The sequence below is a fragment of the Lacerta agilis genome, chromosome 2 (assembly GCF_009819535.1).
Source record: "Lacerta agilis isolate rLacAgi1 chromosome 2, rLacAgi1.pri, whole genome shotgun sequence".
In the NCBI taxonomy this organism is placed as follows: domain Eukaryota; kingdom Metazoa; phylum Chordata; class Lepidosauria; order Squamata; family Lacertidae; genus Lacerta; species Lacerta agilis.
Genome location: NC_046313.1, coordinates 71074048 through 71092067, shown reverse-complemented (window position 1 = coordinate 71092067; position 18020 = coordinate 71074048). Strand labels below are relative to the sequence as shown.

General features: G+C 43.5%; 1 protein-coding gene across 5 annotated transcripts in view; it reads right to left on the bottom strand.

The window, feature by feature from the left end:
- The window catches only part of TWF2 (twinfilin actin binding protein 2), a 57555-nt gene extending 53372 nt beyond the window's left edge, over positions 1-4183 (bottom strand). For 4 of the 5 annotated variants that reach the window (XM_033140674.1, XM_033140676.1, XM_033140675.1 and 1 more), the window contains exon 1: positions 4043-4183. In XM_033140674.1, coding sequence (XP_032996565.1) covers positions 4043-4067 — 25 coding nt within the window. In that variant the 5' untranslated portion in view covers positions 4068-4183. The remainder of the gene's footprint in view (positions 1-4042) is intronic. The other variant, XM_033140678.1, reaches the window with a different exon arrangement.
- Positions 4184-18020: the final 13837 nt, after the last annotated feature.

Below are 18020 nucleotides of genomic sequence, written 5' to 3'. Positions count from 1 at the left end.
CAAGTAGTACTGGTTGAGCCACCAAGTAACAGGGACCATAAATGTAAAGTTCTTGCCTAAAGAATCTCACCAAGGTGTTTAACAACAGGAAGCATTCAGGTATTTCAAGATCTATTGCTTTGTACAACAGACTCCTGAAGACCGCTGGGGGGGGGGTGGAACGGACATCAGTGCATGATACACTGCAATTGAAGTGGACAAGTCCTGGAAGAATCTATAGTAGGTAACAATTCTGCATCGTCAAGAGTGGCGAAAAAGCTGACCCAGGAGGTCTTTAGCATCTCCAGCTCCTACATACTTATATTGATTATGTTACATAATTTATAGCACATTTAAAACCTCAATTGAGATTTCAAGGTAGTTAAACTATATAGGAGGAAGAGCGATCCACCATCTCTGCCTTCAGTTTGTTTACAATGAACAAAACCTCAAATGAACCCTTCCCATACTTAGCTGCATCACAGCATCTTCTTCTTAAGCAATTTAAAACAATATGTCAACTACCCTAGGAGACATTTCAGCACATAATAAATAGAGACAAGAAAAATTACTTATGTCAAAGCAAAGTCAACCTTCCCCAGGCAAAGCATCAAAGTATTTAGATAACTAAAGAAAACGCAAGCCTGTGATTTCATCAGGTCCCATTTACAAAAAACCCAAAGATGCTGTAGTTAACAGGACTATTAAATTGCAGTTCTTAATCCAAGTCAATAGGCTTGCCTCAGGTTTGGTTACACAAGCAATAAATTCCAGTAGCTTGTGGGCAAACCCCTGTTCTTCCACATTTTCACCTGCTGTGGGTTTGCTTTCGGTTATGGGAAACTGCAAAATCTACTGCACAAACAAAGTGATGAAGGTGTTGTCAAGGTGTCAGAACACCACTCACTCAAACTTTGATCATGTAAACAGACCTGTTGCAAGAGAACAAGAAAGGAGTGGATCGGAGGGTGCAAAATCACTCCACGATCATGCAGAAGTTGTTTTATTCCAGAAGCAACTATAGCTGTACTGAGAGACATGATGCATATGGCACAATATACCAGACGGTATTTTACAAGAGCAAAGGTTCTAATCAGTTATCTCCTGAAGTCGTGTCCTGTTCTTGGGATGCTGAAACTAATGGACCACCACCTACAGCAGCCACAGGCAAACTACGGCCCTCCAGATGTTTGGGACTACTATGAACAACTACAGCCACTCCCCAAAAGAGCCTCTCTCGGGTCTCAGAAGGTTGATTCAGCATACCTGATGTCTACACACTGCAGAAGGTCCGTGGTACTCCTGTTCTGATCCTTGCTAGTCAAAATGGCAGACCAGCAACCAGTAAGATCAGTCCAAGTGGCACACTCCAGAAAAAAATGCTCAAGGACACCATGGTAGCTGGTACCTCTTCTCAACCCACCCACCCCTCTTTTAGTATTACAGTGCTAAGCCAGCAGTAGTGGAAAACATCTTGGTGAGATGAGCAGTATCTCAGGATCTTCAGGACTAAGCTATGTATTACCAATTAATGTTATTGACAGACATATATCTACTTCCAAGCATGACATTGTACACAAGTGTGTAGCAGGTGTGTGGTGCCAGATGATGTGGTCTACTAGTCAAAGACCTGCAGTCGAACCAATGAGATCAAGCTCAAATCTCCACTCAGCCATGAAACCCAGAGGGTGACTTTGGGCCACTTTTTCAGCCTGAGCTACCTCACAGGGTTATTCTGAAGGTGATGTGAGAAAGGAGAGAAGTATACACACTGCCTTGAGCTTCTTGGAAAGAAATGCGGAATAAAAATGTAACATACCGGGTAGTTCATTCTGGAGTCAGCTATATGCTCCTTGCCACGTATAACTAATTCAAATCCAAGGATACGTATATTTTAATTCATAAATTTATGAAGGACCCTTAAATTACTAGTGTTAACTTGCAAACCAAATCTGCTTTAGCCGAAGAGGACTTGCTTGCTGTTGGCAGTTGTCTGTCTCAAGAGACATTGGAGTGCACCTCTGGCGGTGAGGTCAAGCTGCTGGAGAATCGCAGCATCTGCTGTGGCTGCAGAGGCCAGTAACTCATTACTGCTGCTAAATGAACTGAAATTGTAAGATCTCTGCAGCCACTAAAGAATTACACATGCAAAGACAACAGTTATTAAAAGAGTTTGAAAGCTACTAGTATCCATACAATTGTTCCCTACAGTAAAATCCAGATGTTTGATTCAGCCAGGTCTTCAGGTACTCCAACACCTACCTTAACAGTATTTCTACATTATAAATATGAATTAATTTTACAAATCCTGGCCATCACTTTATCACACTCCTAAGAAACATAATTTTGCGATAACCCCAAAAATCCTCTTGTCAGAGTTGCAAACCAACCAAAAGAATAGTTCAAGGTTAAATATGGGTGTGTAACCATGACCTAGGAGAGCATTTGCAGATTGCTTTCTTAAGAAATTATCCTGGTTCCAATCACATTTCTTACTGCTCTGTCATATCAAATTGTATCCTCATAGCAATCAATCCCTCTTGGATTATTGCAGCCTGCAAAGATTTTCGCAACATGAGACGTCTACATTTTCTTTGTAGGATTAAAACTGAAATAACACTAGGTTTGGATTAGGCCTGGGGTGACATTCTGCAGCCGGATTTTATCTCTGGAAATTCTTCGTAAGAAGCTAAAAATAGGAGGACATAGATTTTTTTTGCCATGGTTACCAGTAATTTGATCAGTACAATTCACATACATCATACCAAATTGTTTAATGAATTATAGTAATGTACATTCTGCATCACTTTGCCTTCTGAAGTACTGCCATCCTATACTGCAATCCTGTGCTGCATTTCAGCAACACCGTAGCATGCATAAAGAACCTGAGAAGATTAATGTTTGTGATTATCTTTTGTGCGATCACCGGGAGAAAGCTAAAGGCAGAGACAGAAAGAAACACTGAAGCGAAGGAGCTGCCTGCTACGCAGAAAGGGAAATGGTTCCTGCAATTATGATTCATGCTGCGGAGCCGAACATGTTAAGAGATAATGGAGAAGCAGAGGAAAGGCTGACACATTTCTGGTGAGAAGAGCTGCTGCCGACAGATCCTTTGCAGAGAAATACAAGAAGCTCCAGCAGGACGCCTCACGAAGCAGCCCTCTCAGGCCTGGCATCAAGACAAGTGCCATGGGGTGTCTTTGCGGCTTTTACAGGAAAGAAGCTGCTGCACACATATGTAAAAGAGATGGTGCTAAAGGAATTTCAGGGCTCCCAAAGAGCCACAGTCATTCAGAACATATGCAGCTGTGGGGTCTAAGGGCTCCTTGGGAAAGATGATCTCAGACTGGGGTTCGGTGGTGGGGTTTTTTTTTGGGAGGGGGAGGTAAAGCCAGCAGGAGCTATGAAGGATATACCAGTTTTTACCCAGAACCAACCGCTCCAGGTAAACTGTGCAAACTCTGTTAAGGAAAACTGGTGTTCTCTACAGCCAATGGACGAGCACCTAAGAAAATGGATACTCTCAGGTGACTGCAGATTGTCAGCATTTGGGAGAAATGGGGCTTCAGTGGGGCATTCATTGCTGGGGGGGGGGGCGTGCAAGGTCGAAACACCAGGTGCCTGCGAGATCTCCGGGCTCCAAGGCAGACAGTTAGCCTTCATTTCAAGGCATGTCCCCCAGCCAGCCACCCACCCACCCACCTTCGCACGGATGCCCCTGAGCTTCAGAAGCCTCCCCAGAACAGACGCCGCCGCTGGTGCAGCATCCCTTTCCAAACAGACAGCGGGATTATTATTATTATTATTATTATTATACATAATAATAACAGGATCCAGCTCGTTTAACTGCTGCCTTGCAAAGGGAGATGCAAGGTTATATCGAGCAAGGCAATGGGGCGAGGAGGGCAGAGGAAAGGCAGATCCGGAGCGGGGCGCGGCTGCACGGGTGGAGGGGCAACTGGCGTCCGGCGGGCCGCTCGGGGCAGCCTTCGGGGTCCGGCCGGGCGCCAAGGAGCTGCCCAGGCGCAGAGGCAAAGGGGTGAGCGGCCCCCGCTGTCCTTACCGTGGATGCCGGTCTGGTGAGTCATGGCTCCGGATCAGGTCCGCTGCAACAGATCCCACCCTGGCCGCTCGTCTCCCGGGCAGGAAACGGCTCCGACTCCAGCACCGCCCGCTTCCGGGTTGCTGCCGACTGGAGCAGGAGGGGCTTGAGCGGGGTCCGCCCGGAGGGAGGGCCGCTCTTCGGCGGAGGGAGCGCGCAGGGGGTAGCGGGCGGAGCGTCGAGGAAAGAGGGGTGGGGGCGTCCCTTGTAGGCTTGCTGGGAGCTGGAGGGGGTCGAGGCCTGCCTGAGTGTGAGCCCCTCCGGGAAAACGGAATATTGTATATAGAGGGAGAGTATGCACTTTGCTTGAAGGCATTGTTGTGGAAATTCCCTAGCACAAACTATGCATTGTCTCATCTATTGCATGCATTTATTAGAGACCACCTTCCCAGTGGCTCCCAGTATACACGCTTCTCCCCCTCCACATCCCCTGCCTCATTTAGTCCCAGTGAGGTGGGTTAGGCTGAGAGACTGTGACTGGCCCAAGGTCACCCAGCGAACTTCTGGCTGAGTGGGGATTTGAACCCAAGGTCTTCCAGGTCCTAGACCAACCCTAACCGCTACCCCACATTGGTATTATTAAAAGGAAAAGGGGCCACTGACCATTAGGTCCAGTCGTGTCCGACTCTGGGGTTGCGGCGCTCATCTCGCGTTACTGGCCGAGGAAGCCGGCGTACAGCTTCCAAGTCATGTGGCCAGCATGACTAAGCTACTTCTGGTGAACCAGAGCAGCGCACGGAAATGCCGTTTACCTTCCCGCCAGAGCGGTACCTATTTATCTACTTGCACTTTGACGTGCTTTCAAACAGTTAGGTGGGCAGGAGCTGGGACTGGGCAACAGGAGCTCACCCCGTCGTGGGGATTCGAACCGCCGATCTTCTGATCAGCACTCAATATTTAACTCTTCAAATGGCGAAATTTTTAACTTCCGTTCTGACATGTAAGCGACGTAATGGACTGCTGTTTGGAAAGTGAAATTTCCTTATAATTTCCATATTTAATCTTGTATCTTTATTAAGGCTTTCATTGTCATTAATTTTTAAATTTAACTGTGTGTGTGTATTTGTCTTAGTTTTGTTTTATATGAGCTTAAAGCTAAAATTAAGTGATTGACTGATCAGCAAGCCCTGCTGCCCACAGCGCCACCTACGTCCCCATTGGTATTATTACTAATGCTAATAATGATGATATGGCAAAGAGATAGAAACTGTGCCACTAAGAAAAAAACTTATGCCGGTCCTAAGGCTGAGGTTCAAAGAAGAACCAGAGAACTAAAGAACACCTAGTGGATAAAAAAAAAGCTCAAGAGATCCAGCACTTATCCGACACTCATGATGCACAGAGGTTCTTTTTAAGCTACAAAGACCATCTATGGGCCAATAAATCGTGGCATATGCCCCCTACACTTAATGGACAGTACCACACTTCAAAAAGATAAGCTATTGCATTGTGTTGGAAAGAAAATTACCAGCATCTCCTGTAGTTGCCAAGGTCCTCTCACAAATTCCTCAAAAATTAGAGATGAGCTTGCAGTATCTCCAAATCTAGGGAAGCTATCCCAAATATCTTCACTTACAAAAAGCTTGGCCTATCGCTCAACATCCAAAAAACCAAAGTACTGCACCAACAATCCCAAACAACCCCTCTGCAGCGCCATAAATCCAACAATAGTGTAACGTTGGAAAGTGCCAATCACTGTTATCTTTCCACAAGGGCTGACATTGATGCTGAAACCCAACATCGCCTGAGCTCTGCAAGTGTGGCTTTCTCCCGATTGAAGTGCAGAGTGTTTGAGGACCGGGACATTTGCAGGGAAACCAAAATGCTTGCTATTGTACTACCAACCTTACTGTACGCTTGTGAATCATGGACCACTTTTAAACTCCATCTCCAACTCCTTGAAAGATTCCATCAACAGTGCCTCTGAAAAATTTTAAGTATCACTTGGGAAGACAGGTGAACTAATGCCAGTGTACTGGAAGAAGCAAAGATCACCACTGTCGAAGCAATGATTCTTCAACATCAACTTTGTGGGACTGGTCATGTTGTGCGGATGCCCGATTATCATCTTTCAATGCAACTACTCTATTCCGAACTTAAGGATGGAAAGCGTAATGCTGGTGGTCAACCAAAGAAGTTTAAATATTCTCTCAATGCAAATCTTTCAAAATGTAGCACAAACACCAACAACTGGGAAACAATGGGAGCCTGCAAGTGCTCCCATTGGAGAACAGCCTTTACCAAAGGTGTCATGGACTCTGAAGAAGCACAAACTCTGAGCGAAAAGGAGAAACGAGCTAAGAGGAAGGCACGTTTGGCAAACCCCCACCGTGATCAACTCCCACCTGGAAACCTATGTCCCCCACTGTGGAAGGACATGTCGATCCAGAATTGGCCTCCACAGTCACTTATGGACTCACCGTTAAGACTGTGTTCATGGAAGACAATCTTACTCGGCAACAGGTGATCACCAAAGGATAAGAATTAGTATTAGTAATAATAACTTCATCATAATCATAAGAAAACATGAATATAATCCGCAACACATGCCAGGTGTTGGAGCAGCATCCTGGATTAAAGTCTTTTTCCTGTCCTTGCATTATCCTTCAGCAATGCTCCATGAGGAATGGGATGGGGTGACTAAGAGGCTTGTTTTGGTTATTTCCTAGTTTTTTACTCCTTGTGTAATCAATAAAATACAATTTTAAAAAATCATTATTACTACATTTGCTAGTTGCCCAATACAAGGCAGTTTCTAGTTTACTTACAGTTGTTAAACAACAGCTCAACCAATCAAATCAGTACATTAAACACCATATTACACAGAGGTGGGGGAAATGTACTATCACACTAATATAAAGTCTGAATCCTATTTTGTCAAGTGCCTGAGTGAGAGGAAAGCCTCAATCTGGCTACCAGTATAGATGAGGGCACCTGGTAGGCCTCATTCACCATACAGAGAGCAAACCCAACACACCTGGCCACACAAAACAGCATTACAGCATTTGTTTGAGCAATAGCAGGCAGGTGATGGGCAGATCAAATGAGCAAGTGGTGGCAAAGGCTCAAAATACAGGGCAGTTTGTATGTACCCTGCACCTTGTAACCAAGCCTGCTCTCTTCAGGTACAGTGGATGACACTCCCCATGCATAGCTGTCAACCTTCCCTTTTTTGGCGGGAAATTCCCCTATCAGTACTATAGCCTACTTATAGACGATAGTACTGATAGGGGAATTTCCCGCAAAAAAGGTAAGGTTGACAGCTATGTCCCCATGGCCTGTGCTGAAGTATGATCCATCTGCAAGGCTGCTTAGCTTCTGTATGGAAGGGGGCTTTTATTGTACTCTGGCAGGAAACTCTCTCTCCATCTTCTTTTCTTTTCTGTTTGTTTAAAAGGAGATAGTTCATGGAGCACTGGATTGGATATGACCCAGAATGGGTACAAACCAACTGAAGACCACTGCCCTACAGAAGAATATGCTGCAGTTTCATCTGCAATGCACAGGGATTGCATAGCAGACGCCTTGGGGTTCCTCCACAGGTACATGTGAAAAGTCTTCTCGGGGGTAGTTATCTGGGGAGTTAGACTGATGCTCACAATTGCCCCTTTAAAGCCACAGCTTTGCACCTCACAACAGGCTTTGCCTGTATCTATTGGCTGTGAGTCCTGGAAGACCTGCTCCCTGCCTTGTCAGCCTTTTCCCATCTGGCTTGGGACAGTGAGGCCTGATTGATGGATTCGAACTATGAAAGCTAAGACTGCCCATCGGACTCTTGGGTTGGGGTATTGTTTGGGGGGGTTGGTAATTTGTTGTTGTTGTTGTGGATACAGGCAGCGATAATTTTGCACGTGTCCAATTGATGTGCGACCGCTGATGTGCAGGTCCTTTTGAACCCGGAAAAAGGCAGGGTATAATGGGGCAAGGCAGGCTTATGTGCTCTCCACTGATGCACACAGGGCAAGGTACAGAACCCCACACAAAATATTCACTGCCTGTAATAATTTTTGTATCTGGTTTTTTTTTTTTTTTTTTAGCTCTTATTGTGCTTTATGTGGGAATTTTGTCTTGTGCTTTTTTATGTGTTTTGTTTGTTGTTTATGACTACTTTTGTAATTATGTAAATCTTTTCATGTTGTAAGCCACTTTGAACATGGTTTTATCTATTGAAAGGTGTCATTTTATTATTATTTTAGTTATTTCTTCCCCCACCTTTTAGGGCAAGGTCTCAGAGGGTGCTTTACCGCTTTAGCATGTGCAATTTCAGGTGTCGTGTTAGTATCTTTGTCAACTATATTTTCATAATCTTGCTTTTAAAGGCTGCCTTTATGTCAGGCTGTGAATTTACACCCTCACTTCCAGTAGGTGCATCTCTAGGATTCTCTTATTGCTGTTGTTGGAAACAACAATTCTTTTCTGATACTGATAACTACTCTCTCGAGCACCAGTGGAACATATTGCCCCTAGTAGCACATTCATTCTAGTTGAACAACATCACTGAAAGGGGTGGCAAAGCATACTAGGAAGCTGTGCTTATTGTAAGCAACACACCTATTATACTAATTAAACACAGACTATAAGAATAAATATATGATAATAAATAAATATTGATATATTTAATTAAAAAAAGAGTGCACTGATTATTCTGTGCTATTGCTAGGCAAACCAAACAAGGACACTAAATTCAATCATTAGTAATTCAAAGGTTTCCCTTGGATTTCATGATATCTTTTGCTGGACACTGAACAACTCAAGAGACCAGAGTCTGCTTTGGGGTCTTGCTGCCATCTGGTGGACTGAGAGCACTTTGCATCTTTGTTGAAATTAAACAACCAGGTGCCTATAGGAAGTGTGAGCCTTGAATGGAGTCTCAATTGAATGGAATGGATTGGGAAAAATAAAGCAGCCTTCTTTGAGACGCTGGGTAGCTGAACTGCTGTTTGCTCTTTTATAGAATAAAATCAGCGTCTGTATTTATTATTCTAACCATTATGGTCATTGTAACACAGGATCAATGTAGTGAAGCCCTGCAGTGCTGGAGAGGGGAGTATGTAAAATATTGTAAACACAGCGCATGGTTCACATTGCATGGCCCAGCCTAAACTTTCACGATGAGCATCTTGTCTAAAGTGGTGCCTGATTAAGTCAGGAAACTTTTGTCATTAGTTTACATGCTGTTGGAATAAGTAAACATTGCTTTGCAGCCCTAATTCATAGTGCTAAAAGACAGTTGCCTCTCCCCACCTCCACAAGGCCAGTTTCCTTATCAAGAGATAAGGATGCTTACAGATATGTGTTTACTTACAAATACAGAAGAGTGTGGACTTGTGCTTTAGGCAGTGCAACCTCTAATCCTGCATCAGATTCTTCCAAAGGAATAGACAGCTGCAGCCCCCAAAAGGCTGAACTCCAGCTCCATGAGTTAGCCTAGTCCCCTTTTAAGTCCTCTAAGCTAGTGGGCACCCCACAATTTGTACCAATACTTTGCATATGTTAACTGTGCAAAAGAACACTTTCTTGTGTCCATCCTGGATCTTCCATCCTTCAACTTCATCAGCTGACCCCTGGTTTTAGTGATAGCAAAGAGGGAGAGAAATGTCTCTTTCTGCACATCATGCATAATTTGGTATCATTCGTTCTTTGCCTTTTTGTTCTAAATATGCACCAGCCATGTGTGAATGCAAGCGCGCGCGCACACACACACACACACTGTCTGGCTGAAGACAGCGGCATCCCCAAGGCTGGATATATATTGTTGAGTGCAACCCCAATCTCCAAGCAACAAGTGATGCCAGGGCTTTCTGTTCTTACTCAGGGCTCAGTTATGTTGGAGTGAAGGTACTATATATGGTTTTATTTACACATATGTAAAACCTGAGCTCACAGCATTAACACTCCCCAAAGTCCAGCAGGGAGCAAGCATGTCTCTTTCCTGGACATCACAACTTTTGGGTGTGTCTTTAAAAAGCTTGACGATTTTTGTGGTTTCCTTAAACAAGCTAAACAATTTTGAGGTGTCCTGGTTTTTACTTTTTGAAATATGGCAACCCTATCCTAGGATGATGTGGCATCCAGCCAGGTGAGGTGAGGAAAGGCCCACCCATTTGTCTCTATGGCAACCTCATTGGACCTGTAAATTGCAGTGCTTAACTGGCCAGCTGAAGGCATTAACTTAAAGGAACTAGTTTGGCTGGTTTCTTGTTGTAGATTCTACCCCACATACAGTCGTACCTCATTTTGCGGCTGGAATCCGTTCCGGAGCTCTGGCCGCTAGCTGAAAAGGATGCAGGGCAAAGTGTCACGTTTGCACATGTGCACAGAGTGGTTTGCACTTCTGCGCATGTGCGAGCAGCAAACCCGGAAGTAACCTGTTCTGGTACTTCCGGGTTTGCTGCGGAGGTTTGCCAGAATCGACACTAGACAAGGCGGACGTTTGTGGAGGTATTACTGTACAGAGAATCAAATGGAAGGGACCCAGGGTATCATCCAGACTGACACCCAAACTCATAACAATGTATATAAATTGATTAACAACAGTTAAGTTCTTTATTCAGTTCACAATAACAAAGGCAAGCCAGCCTTGTATCAGTGCAACATGTTTTTATCTCTTTTTCCTACTTAAATACACTTGGTTTCATCTCTACTCACACTTGCAACTTGCTCCCAATATTCCCCTTAACTGCAAATTTATGGGCATTATTTCTTATAATGAACAGCCAGGAAGGAGTGAGACAGCTACACTGATCACGTTTAGCACATTTACTCACACTGTTATAACACAGACACCAACGGCAACACAAACATTGCCAGCCTCACTTCTTCAGCATCATTACCTGCCAGACTGATTAGCCCCTAAGTTGTGAATTAATTTGTGTATCTGTGAAGCTAAGGTTAAGATGAGTCTAGACCCTGCAACAAACCCAGATACCAGTTTCATTCCCATATCCACTCAGACAACTCTATTACAGCACTGAATAGCAATCACTGCCAGGGGCTCATGAATCTCTAATGTGACATATGCTGCAGGTCAATCACAAGATTAAAACATCGTCTTTATTTCAGATATAAATGGTCACACATCCAACATAAAAACCAGCAATGTTGAGGGCCAAATGACATTTGACGAGGACCATCCAAAACTGGATGCGTGCCTATTTCTTTCCAGAAACTCACCATGGAATAGTTTGGATTTGGGATATGGCACTATGGGAGGGGCCTTAAACCCTACCATTCCAAGCCAGTTGCCAGAAACATATCACAATCCCCTCCGAGTTGTTATTACTCATAGAGTGCAAATCATATGAGCAGAAGACAAGTGCCCTGTGGTTAATAGTGACTATGAGGGGACCATCTGTACAGGCATGGCTGTAGCCATGGGGGGGGACAGCTCCCCCCCCCCTAGATCCACAAATATCATTGAAAAGCATTGAAAGTACTCAATTATTTGAGGCTCTGCGACACCCCACACCCCGACAGCAGAAGCCAGCCCCCCTGTAATGTCCTCTTCACAGGCTATTTTGATTTCCCAACTTTGATTTCCTAAAAGAAGCTCAACAACTTTGGCTGCCCCACCCTGCAACAAAAATCCTGGCTATGCCCATGTGTACATGGGGAAATAATTAAAGCTGCTTCGCTGGTGACATGGCCCTGGTCCCAGCTGGCCTCCCCATGGCTGCTTTTAGAAAATGGAAAAGATGTTGGGGAGCCAGTCAAGATCTCTCACGTCATGTTATGCAGGACCACCAGTTTGGCCTTAGGAACCAATGAACCCTCTGAGGTCCACTTCAAAGTCACCACACTTCCCAACATTAAAAAATATATATATCAAGGGAGATTTTGGGTGTGAAATTGATTGATCAGCAGGTTTGATTCTATTAATGTAGGACCCAGTCAATCAAAACCACGGTGTTTAATTGGTATAGCAAAGCTAGGAAGATTGTATTATTGCAATTACTGTTGTAAACGGCCACTGTGCTTACCTTGCAAAAAAAAACCTTGAGGTGTGGATAGACAATTCAGCAAGCCTCATAGACTTACTCCCAGTGTTTAGATCTTTATTTTCTCTATTTTCTCTTGCCGAGATCTGCCACTTGAGGATAGCACTGTATTTACCCGATTGTCAAGGCTGGAGTCTGTGTGCCTCCACCAATCCCCAGGCTCTGAGTCTGGGATTTCCCTTGAGGATTCCTTGGCTGGCCCTTCCAGCCATTTCTCAGCTTCCAGCCAGTCCCTGACACTGATTGAGGTAAGCTCTGTTCTAGTCTATGGAAACCTTGGCCACAAGAAATCTTTTCATTTCTAATGTGTGACAAGACACTCCTGTTTTCATGGCAGTAGTCCAAAATGTCTTCTGTCTCATGATACAATTTGAGTGTTTATTTGTATTGCTTCAAAACCTATCAGCTTGAAGCATGTGAAAAACGATTCATTCACAATAAAACAAAGACAGTGTGTGCATAGCTGCTTAAGGAGCTGAAGTAATCATGTGATAATGAACTGCTGAGATTCTGCCGCTGTTGACTTGGAGCAGCTGGTTGGAGAGAGGCTCGTCTTGTTCCAGGAAGGTTATGGCAGCTTTTATTTTCATAAAGCGTGTAATCGGAAAGCAAAATTTACACAAACCAGAATGCTCATCTGTGTTGCTAATGACCCACCTCTGCTTTCAGTTCAACATGATCAAACCTTCATAGCATGAGGTGGGAGAATCTCAGGGGCAATCTGACCTTTGAAATACAAAAGAAAGCGAAGTAATTCCTATGTGCTGTTAGCAGAAAAATAGACTTTCCCACAGCATCTCAATCATCTGCAGAAATTCAGTGAGGTTTATTTACTCATGTTCATAGGGTTGCGGTCTTGGTTTATTTCCCCCCGTTTATTTTTACTCTCTTTTTTGCCACTTTTGAGGCATGGTGTACTGGTGGTCAGTTTCACTTCCCAATTCTCTCTCTTCATAGTTATTTGGGGTTTGGAACATCTAGTACTGCCTGCCCCTGTTGGTTCTACAGAAGCAGACATACAGACTCAGAAAGATTGCCTAATGGATTGGACCAGGCAGTAATTTAAGGATTATAGAAGGATTATGGGAGTGCCGGATCACCTCATTTGTCTCCTGAGAAATCTCTATGTGGGACAAGAAGCTACAGTTAGAACTGGATATGGAACAACTGATTGGTTCAAAATTGGGAAAGGAGTATGACAAGGCTGTATATTGTCTCCCTGCTTATTTAACTTATATGCAGAATTCATCATGCGAAAGGCTGGACTGGATGAATCCCAAACCGGAATTAAGATTGCCGGAAAAAATATCAACAACCTCAGATATGCTGATGATACTACCTTGATGGCAGAAAGTGAGGAGGAATTAAAGAACCTTTTAATGAGGGTGAAAGAGGAGAGCGCAAAATATGGTCTGAAGCTCAACATAAAAAAAACTAAGATCATGGCCACTGGTCCCATCACCTCATGGCAAATAGAAGGGGAAGAAATGGAGGCAGTGAGAGATTTCACTTTCTTGGGTTCCATGATCACTGCAGATGGTGACAGCAGTCACAAAATTAGAAGACGCCTGCTTCTTGGGAGAAAAGCAATGACAAACCTAGACAGCATCTTAAAAAGCAAAGACATCACCTTGCCGACAAAGGTCCGTATAGTTAAAGCTATGGTTTTCCCAGTAGTAATGTACGGAAGTGAGAGCTGGACCATCAAGAAGGCTGATCGCCGAAGAATTGATGCTTTTGAATTATGGTGCTGGAGGAGACTCTTGAGAGTCCCATGAACTGCAAGAAGATCAAACCTATCCATTCTTAAAGAAATCAGCCCTGAGTGCTCACTAGAAGGACAGATCCTGAAGTTGAGGCTCCAGTACTTTGGCCACCTCATGAGAAGAGAAGACTCCCTAGAAAAGACCCTGATGTTGGGAAAGATGGAGGGCACAAGGAGAAGGGGGCGACAGAGGATGAGATGGTTGGACAGTGTTCTCGAAGCTACTAACATGAGTTTGGCCAAACTGCGAGAGGCAGTGAAGGATAGGCGTGCCTGGCGTGCTCTAGTCCATGGGGTCACGAAGAGTCGGACACGACTGAACAACTGAACAACAACAAGAAGCTTTAGAATTGCACCGTTGTTGTTTTTTCATCTTGGCATTTGTGCACACACCAAGAAGGAGGGGGAGTTTGTGCAGGTTCCTTCACTCTACGCTGTGCTGTCTCATTTAGGGATTAGATGGTGCTGTAGAATATATTGAAAACAAAGTAAAAGTTTCTTATCCAATCCTCAAACTGTAGGATGGAAGAACTCAGATTCCTCCTCTCAGGATGGGTGATTATTTGGAAATAGGGGTGGTATGTGTGGGAGATTAGCAGCCAAGCCAAACCTAACACATGTGTATTATTGCTAGTTAGCATGTGAAAGGGCTAAGTCCACAGAACTGTATTGCTGATAGGCAGATACTCAGACTATAGAAATACAATTGATAGAGAGAGCTCTGTGTGATGTCATTTCCCCTCCTCTCCTGGAGAGAAATAACCATATACCAGTAGTACTTCTTGTTCCTCCTTCCCTCCCCCCCTCTCTTTCTCTTTCTTTGACCAACCATGAGGGGAGCATAGCTGTCAACTTTTCCCTTTTCTTGCGAGGAATCCTATTCGGAATAAGGGAATTTCCCTTTAAAAAGGGGGAAAGTTGACAGCTATGGAGGGGAGGTGTACCCTGTGCTTGCTCCAGCTTTAGGTACGTGCCTGAAACTGGTTATACTGTTAATGTAAGTATTTTGCCTGCATAGTTTTTACAGCTGCCATTGCTGTGAATCAATGAATGATTTTAAAGTACCGTAAGTAAATCTTATTTTAAACTTACTTCCCAAGTTGTTGCCTGATTCTTTGTGAAGCGGGGTGAGCAAGGGAGAGCCAGTTTACTTCATAGATGGGCTTGCTTAAAACAATATTTTACAGTCTCTAATTCCTTTTAGAGCTTTTAATTTTTGCTGCCCACAGTGGGATTTTAAAACTCTATTTAGCCCACATATGTGGGAGCCTGGAGGGATAAATTGCAATTACCTACCTATTAAAACCCATCCCACGGTATGTGTGCGAGCGAAAGGTGTGGTGGGGAAGGAGAGGAGGAATAGTTCTGTTGCACTAGCAGGGGTCCTTGTGCTGGCTTCTGTGGGTGCAAACACATGGTTGAATCCAACTCATGGTCTTTTGAAGATGCTCAGCTGTCATGATTAAAATAGAACTAGGAGGGTGATCTTTATTTACTGCTGTAGCAGGATTCCCCCCTCCCACTGCTATAATGAAGAAAGAAGAGTCCCATCTAACAAAGCAACATACTTTATATAGTACTTTAAATTTAAAATACATGAAACTACACTTCCATTGGTTACATCACAATACAGTGGGAAGATCTTCCAATTAAATCTACTCTCTGTGTTACCAGCATGTTTAGCTGCACACCTGCCCAAACAAAACCTTTTGCAAAATTTTGATGTTGCTCTTTCTCCCTCTCCCAAACAAGATCCTTTCAATGAGTGTAACACTGTTAAAGTGATACCTCGGGTTACAGACGCTTCAGGTTACAGACTCCGCTAACCCAGAAATAGTACCTCGGGTTAAGAACTTGGCTTCAGGATGAGAACAGAAATTGCGGTGCGGCGGCGCCAGGAGGCCCCATTAGCTAAAGTGGTATCTCAGGTTAAGAACAGTTTCAGGTTAAGAATGGACCTCCAGAACGAATTACCAGCAAGTTATTAATCCAAGTTACCACTGTATTTCATGCGCAAGTGCCTCTTCCAAAGATAAGAGGACCTTGAGCGATTAAGAACATTTCTCTCATGTTCCCTTAATGCCTTGAAAACCAAGGCTCCCTAACAACACAGCTTCAGGGTTTTAGAATGGGAAGGGAGGGGTTTTTCTCTTTACAAGGGCAACCCTAAGCAGAAGCAGTAGGGTCAACTTATTTATTTGGCAACCGTGCAAGTTAATGTTTGTCAGAGGCCTTTTTGTTTGATATATTCATATTTAATGCTTTTAAAACACGTCTCCAACTCTCAAATTCAATGCTATCCTTTCATTATTAGTAAAGCTGTTTTTGAAGTTTTTGGCTTTCTGCAGGAGATTTAGCCTGGGAAGAGTTTGAGCTAACCACATTCCAGAGGTGGGAGGTGTGTAAGAGTTTGTATGAGAGTGGTTTTAGCTTACAGGAAGGGTGAAGAAAGGTGATGCAGGCAATCTGAATTCTTCTCTACTTTAAGAAAAGTTCCTATGCATGTGGAGAGACCAGTTTGGCTGTTTCTTAGTAAAGACTCAGGTTATCGAGCCTGGGCTTCCACAGCCACCCGCCATGAACCACCATTAACACAAATGGAAACCAACATTGGCAGGATTGGCAATGACAGCAGTAGATGTGTTCTATGTTCATGAATATTCTCTTGCTAATTATGTTGTTTTAAATGTGCATTTTATATTTTACTCCCTTTAGTCATATTTTCTTTTGAAACGTGAAAGTATTTTTTCTGTTCACTTTGCTGCATTTAATGTGCATTCCGTACTTTACCTCTTTTCACAGAATCATAGATTTGCAGAGTTGGAAAAGACTCTTGAGGGCCATCTAGTCTGACCCCCTACAATGCAGGAATCTCAGCTAGATCATACATGACAGATGGCCACATCTATTCTTCAGACTGCTTCAATTTAATGTTTTGCTTTGAAATCTTTTAGATAATATTTTAGTATCCTGTTAATTATATTGCTTTGGATGTACTTTATAGTTGACTTTCTTTTGTAATGTTTTATTCTGGATTGCTTTATGCCATGTTTTAATGTGGGTAGTAAACCACTTTTGAGATTTTTTTTAAAATGAAGCAGTATAGAAATGAAATAAAAATAAGAATAAAAATATCAAGATGATCAAAACCTGGTATCTGAAGAAGTGTGCATGCACACGAAAGCTCATACCAAGAACAAACTCAGTTGGTCTCTAAGGTGCTACTGGAAAGAATTTTTGATTTTGTTTTGACTATGGCAGACCAACATGGCTACCCACCTGTAACTGGATCTTGTGTGTGTGTATATGCGTGTGTTAGGGTTAGTTTTGTTGTAGCCTAATTCCTTCATTCCAATTTCTGTTCCACTTTCCAGGTTTTCTCTTCCCAACAGAAATAACATCCTAAACTGTATAACATTTTATAAAATAATAAAGCTTTGAACTTGCATTTTTTTCCTAACCTGGTTGTTTATCCTGATATCCTTGCAATCTCCTTGCAGAGAAATATCATTCTGAGCATTTAACACCAATCCTGGCCCACACTTTGAATACTGTGTACAGTTCCAGTTGCCTCACATCCAGAAGAATGTTGTAGAGCTGCAAAACACTCAAGAAAGGTCAACCACAGTGATCAATAGCATGGAGTAATTCTCCAGTGTGGAAAGGTTACAACTTTCAGGGCTTCTCAGTCTACAGAAAAGGCAAATAAAAGGAGACATGATAAGTATTAAGTAGTGGGTGGACATAGCAGACGACACAGAGAGATTTCTCCAAGCAGCTCTTTATTCTAAGCTGGAACTGAACTCAAACAGCTCAGCCGGCTTGCTTTTATATGCAGTCGGCTGACAACATTGTAACAACAGCCCAGGGTTTCCAGCCTAAATTAACTGACGTGGACCTGAGTTAAAACTATATACACAACACCCCTGGTAGCCTAGGGTGAGAACTTCAATACATAACATTAAGAGATATACAAAATGATGCAGAAAGCAGATAAAGCTTTTCTCCCTTTCACATAAGCACTTGTGGACGTCCACAATGTTGGAATATTCGGTGCAGGCAAAAGAAAACACTGCACATTGTTGAACTATGGAATCCACTCCCACAGGAGGCGCCGGTGGCTTCAAGAGAGGGTGGGACAAGTTCAGGGAGCACAAGTCTTTCAGTGGCTACCAGC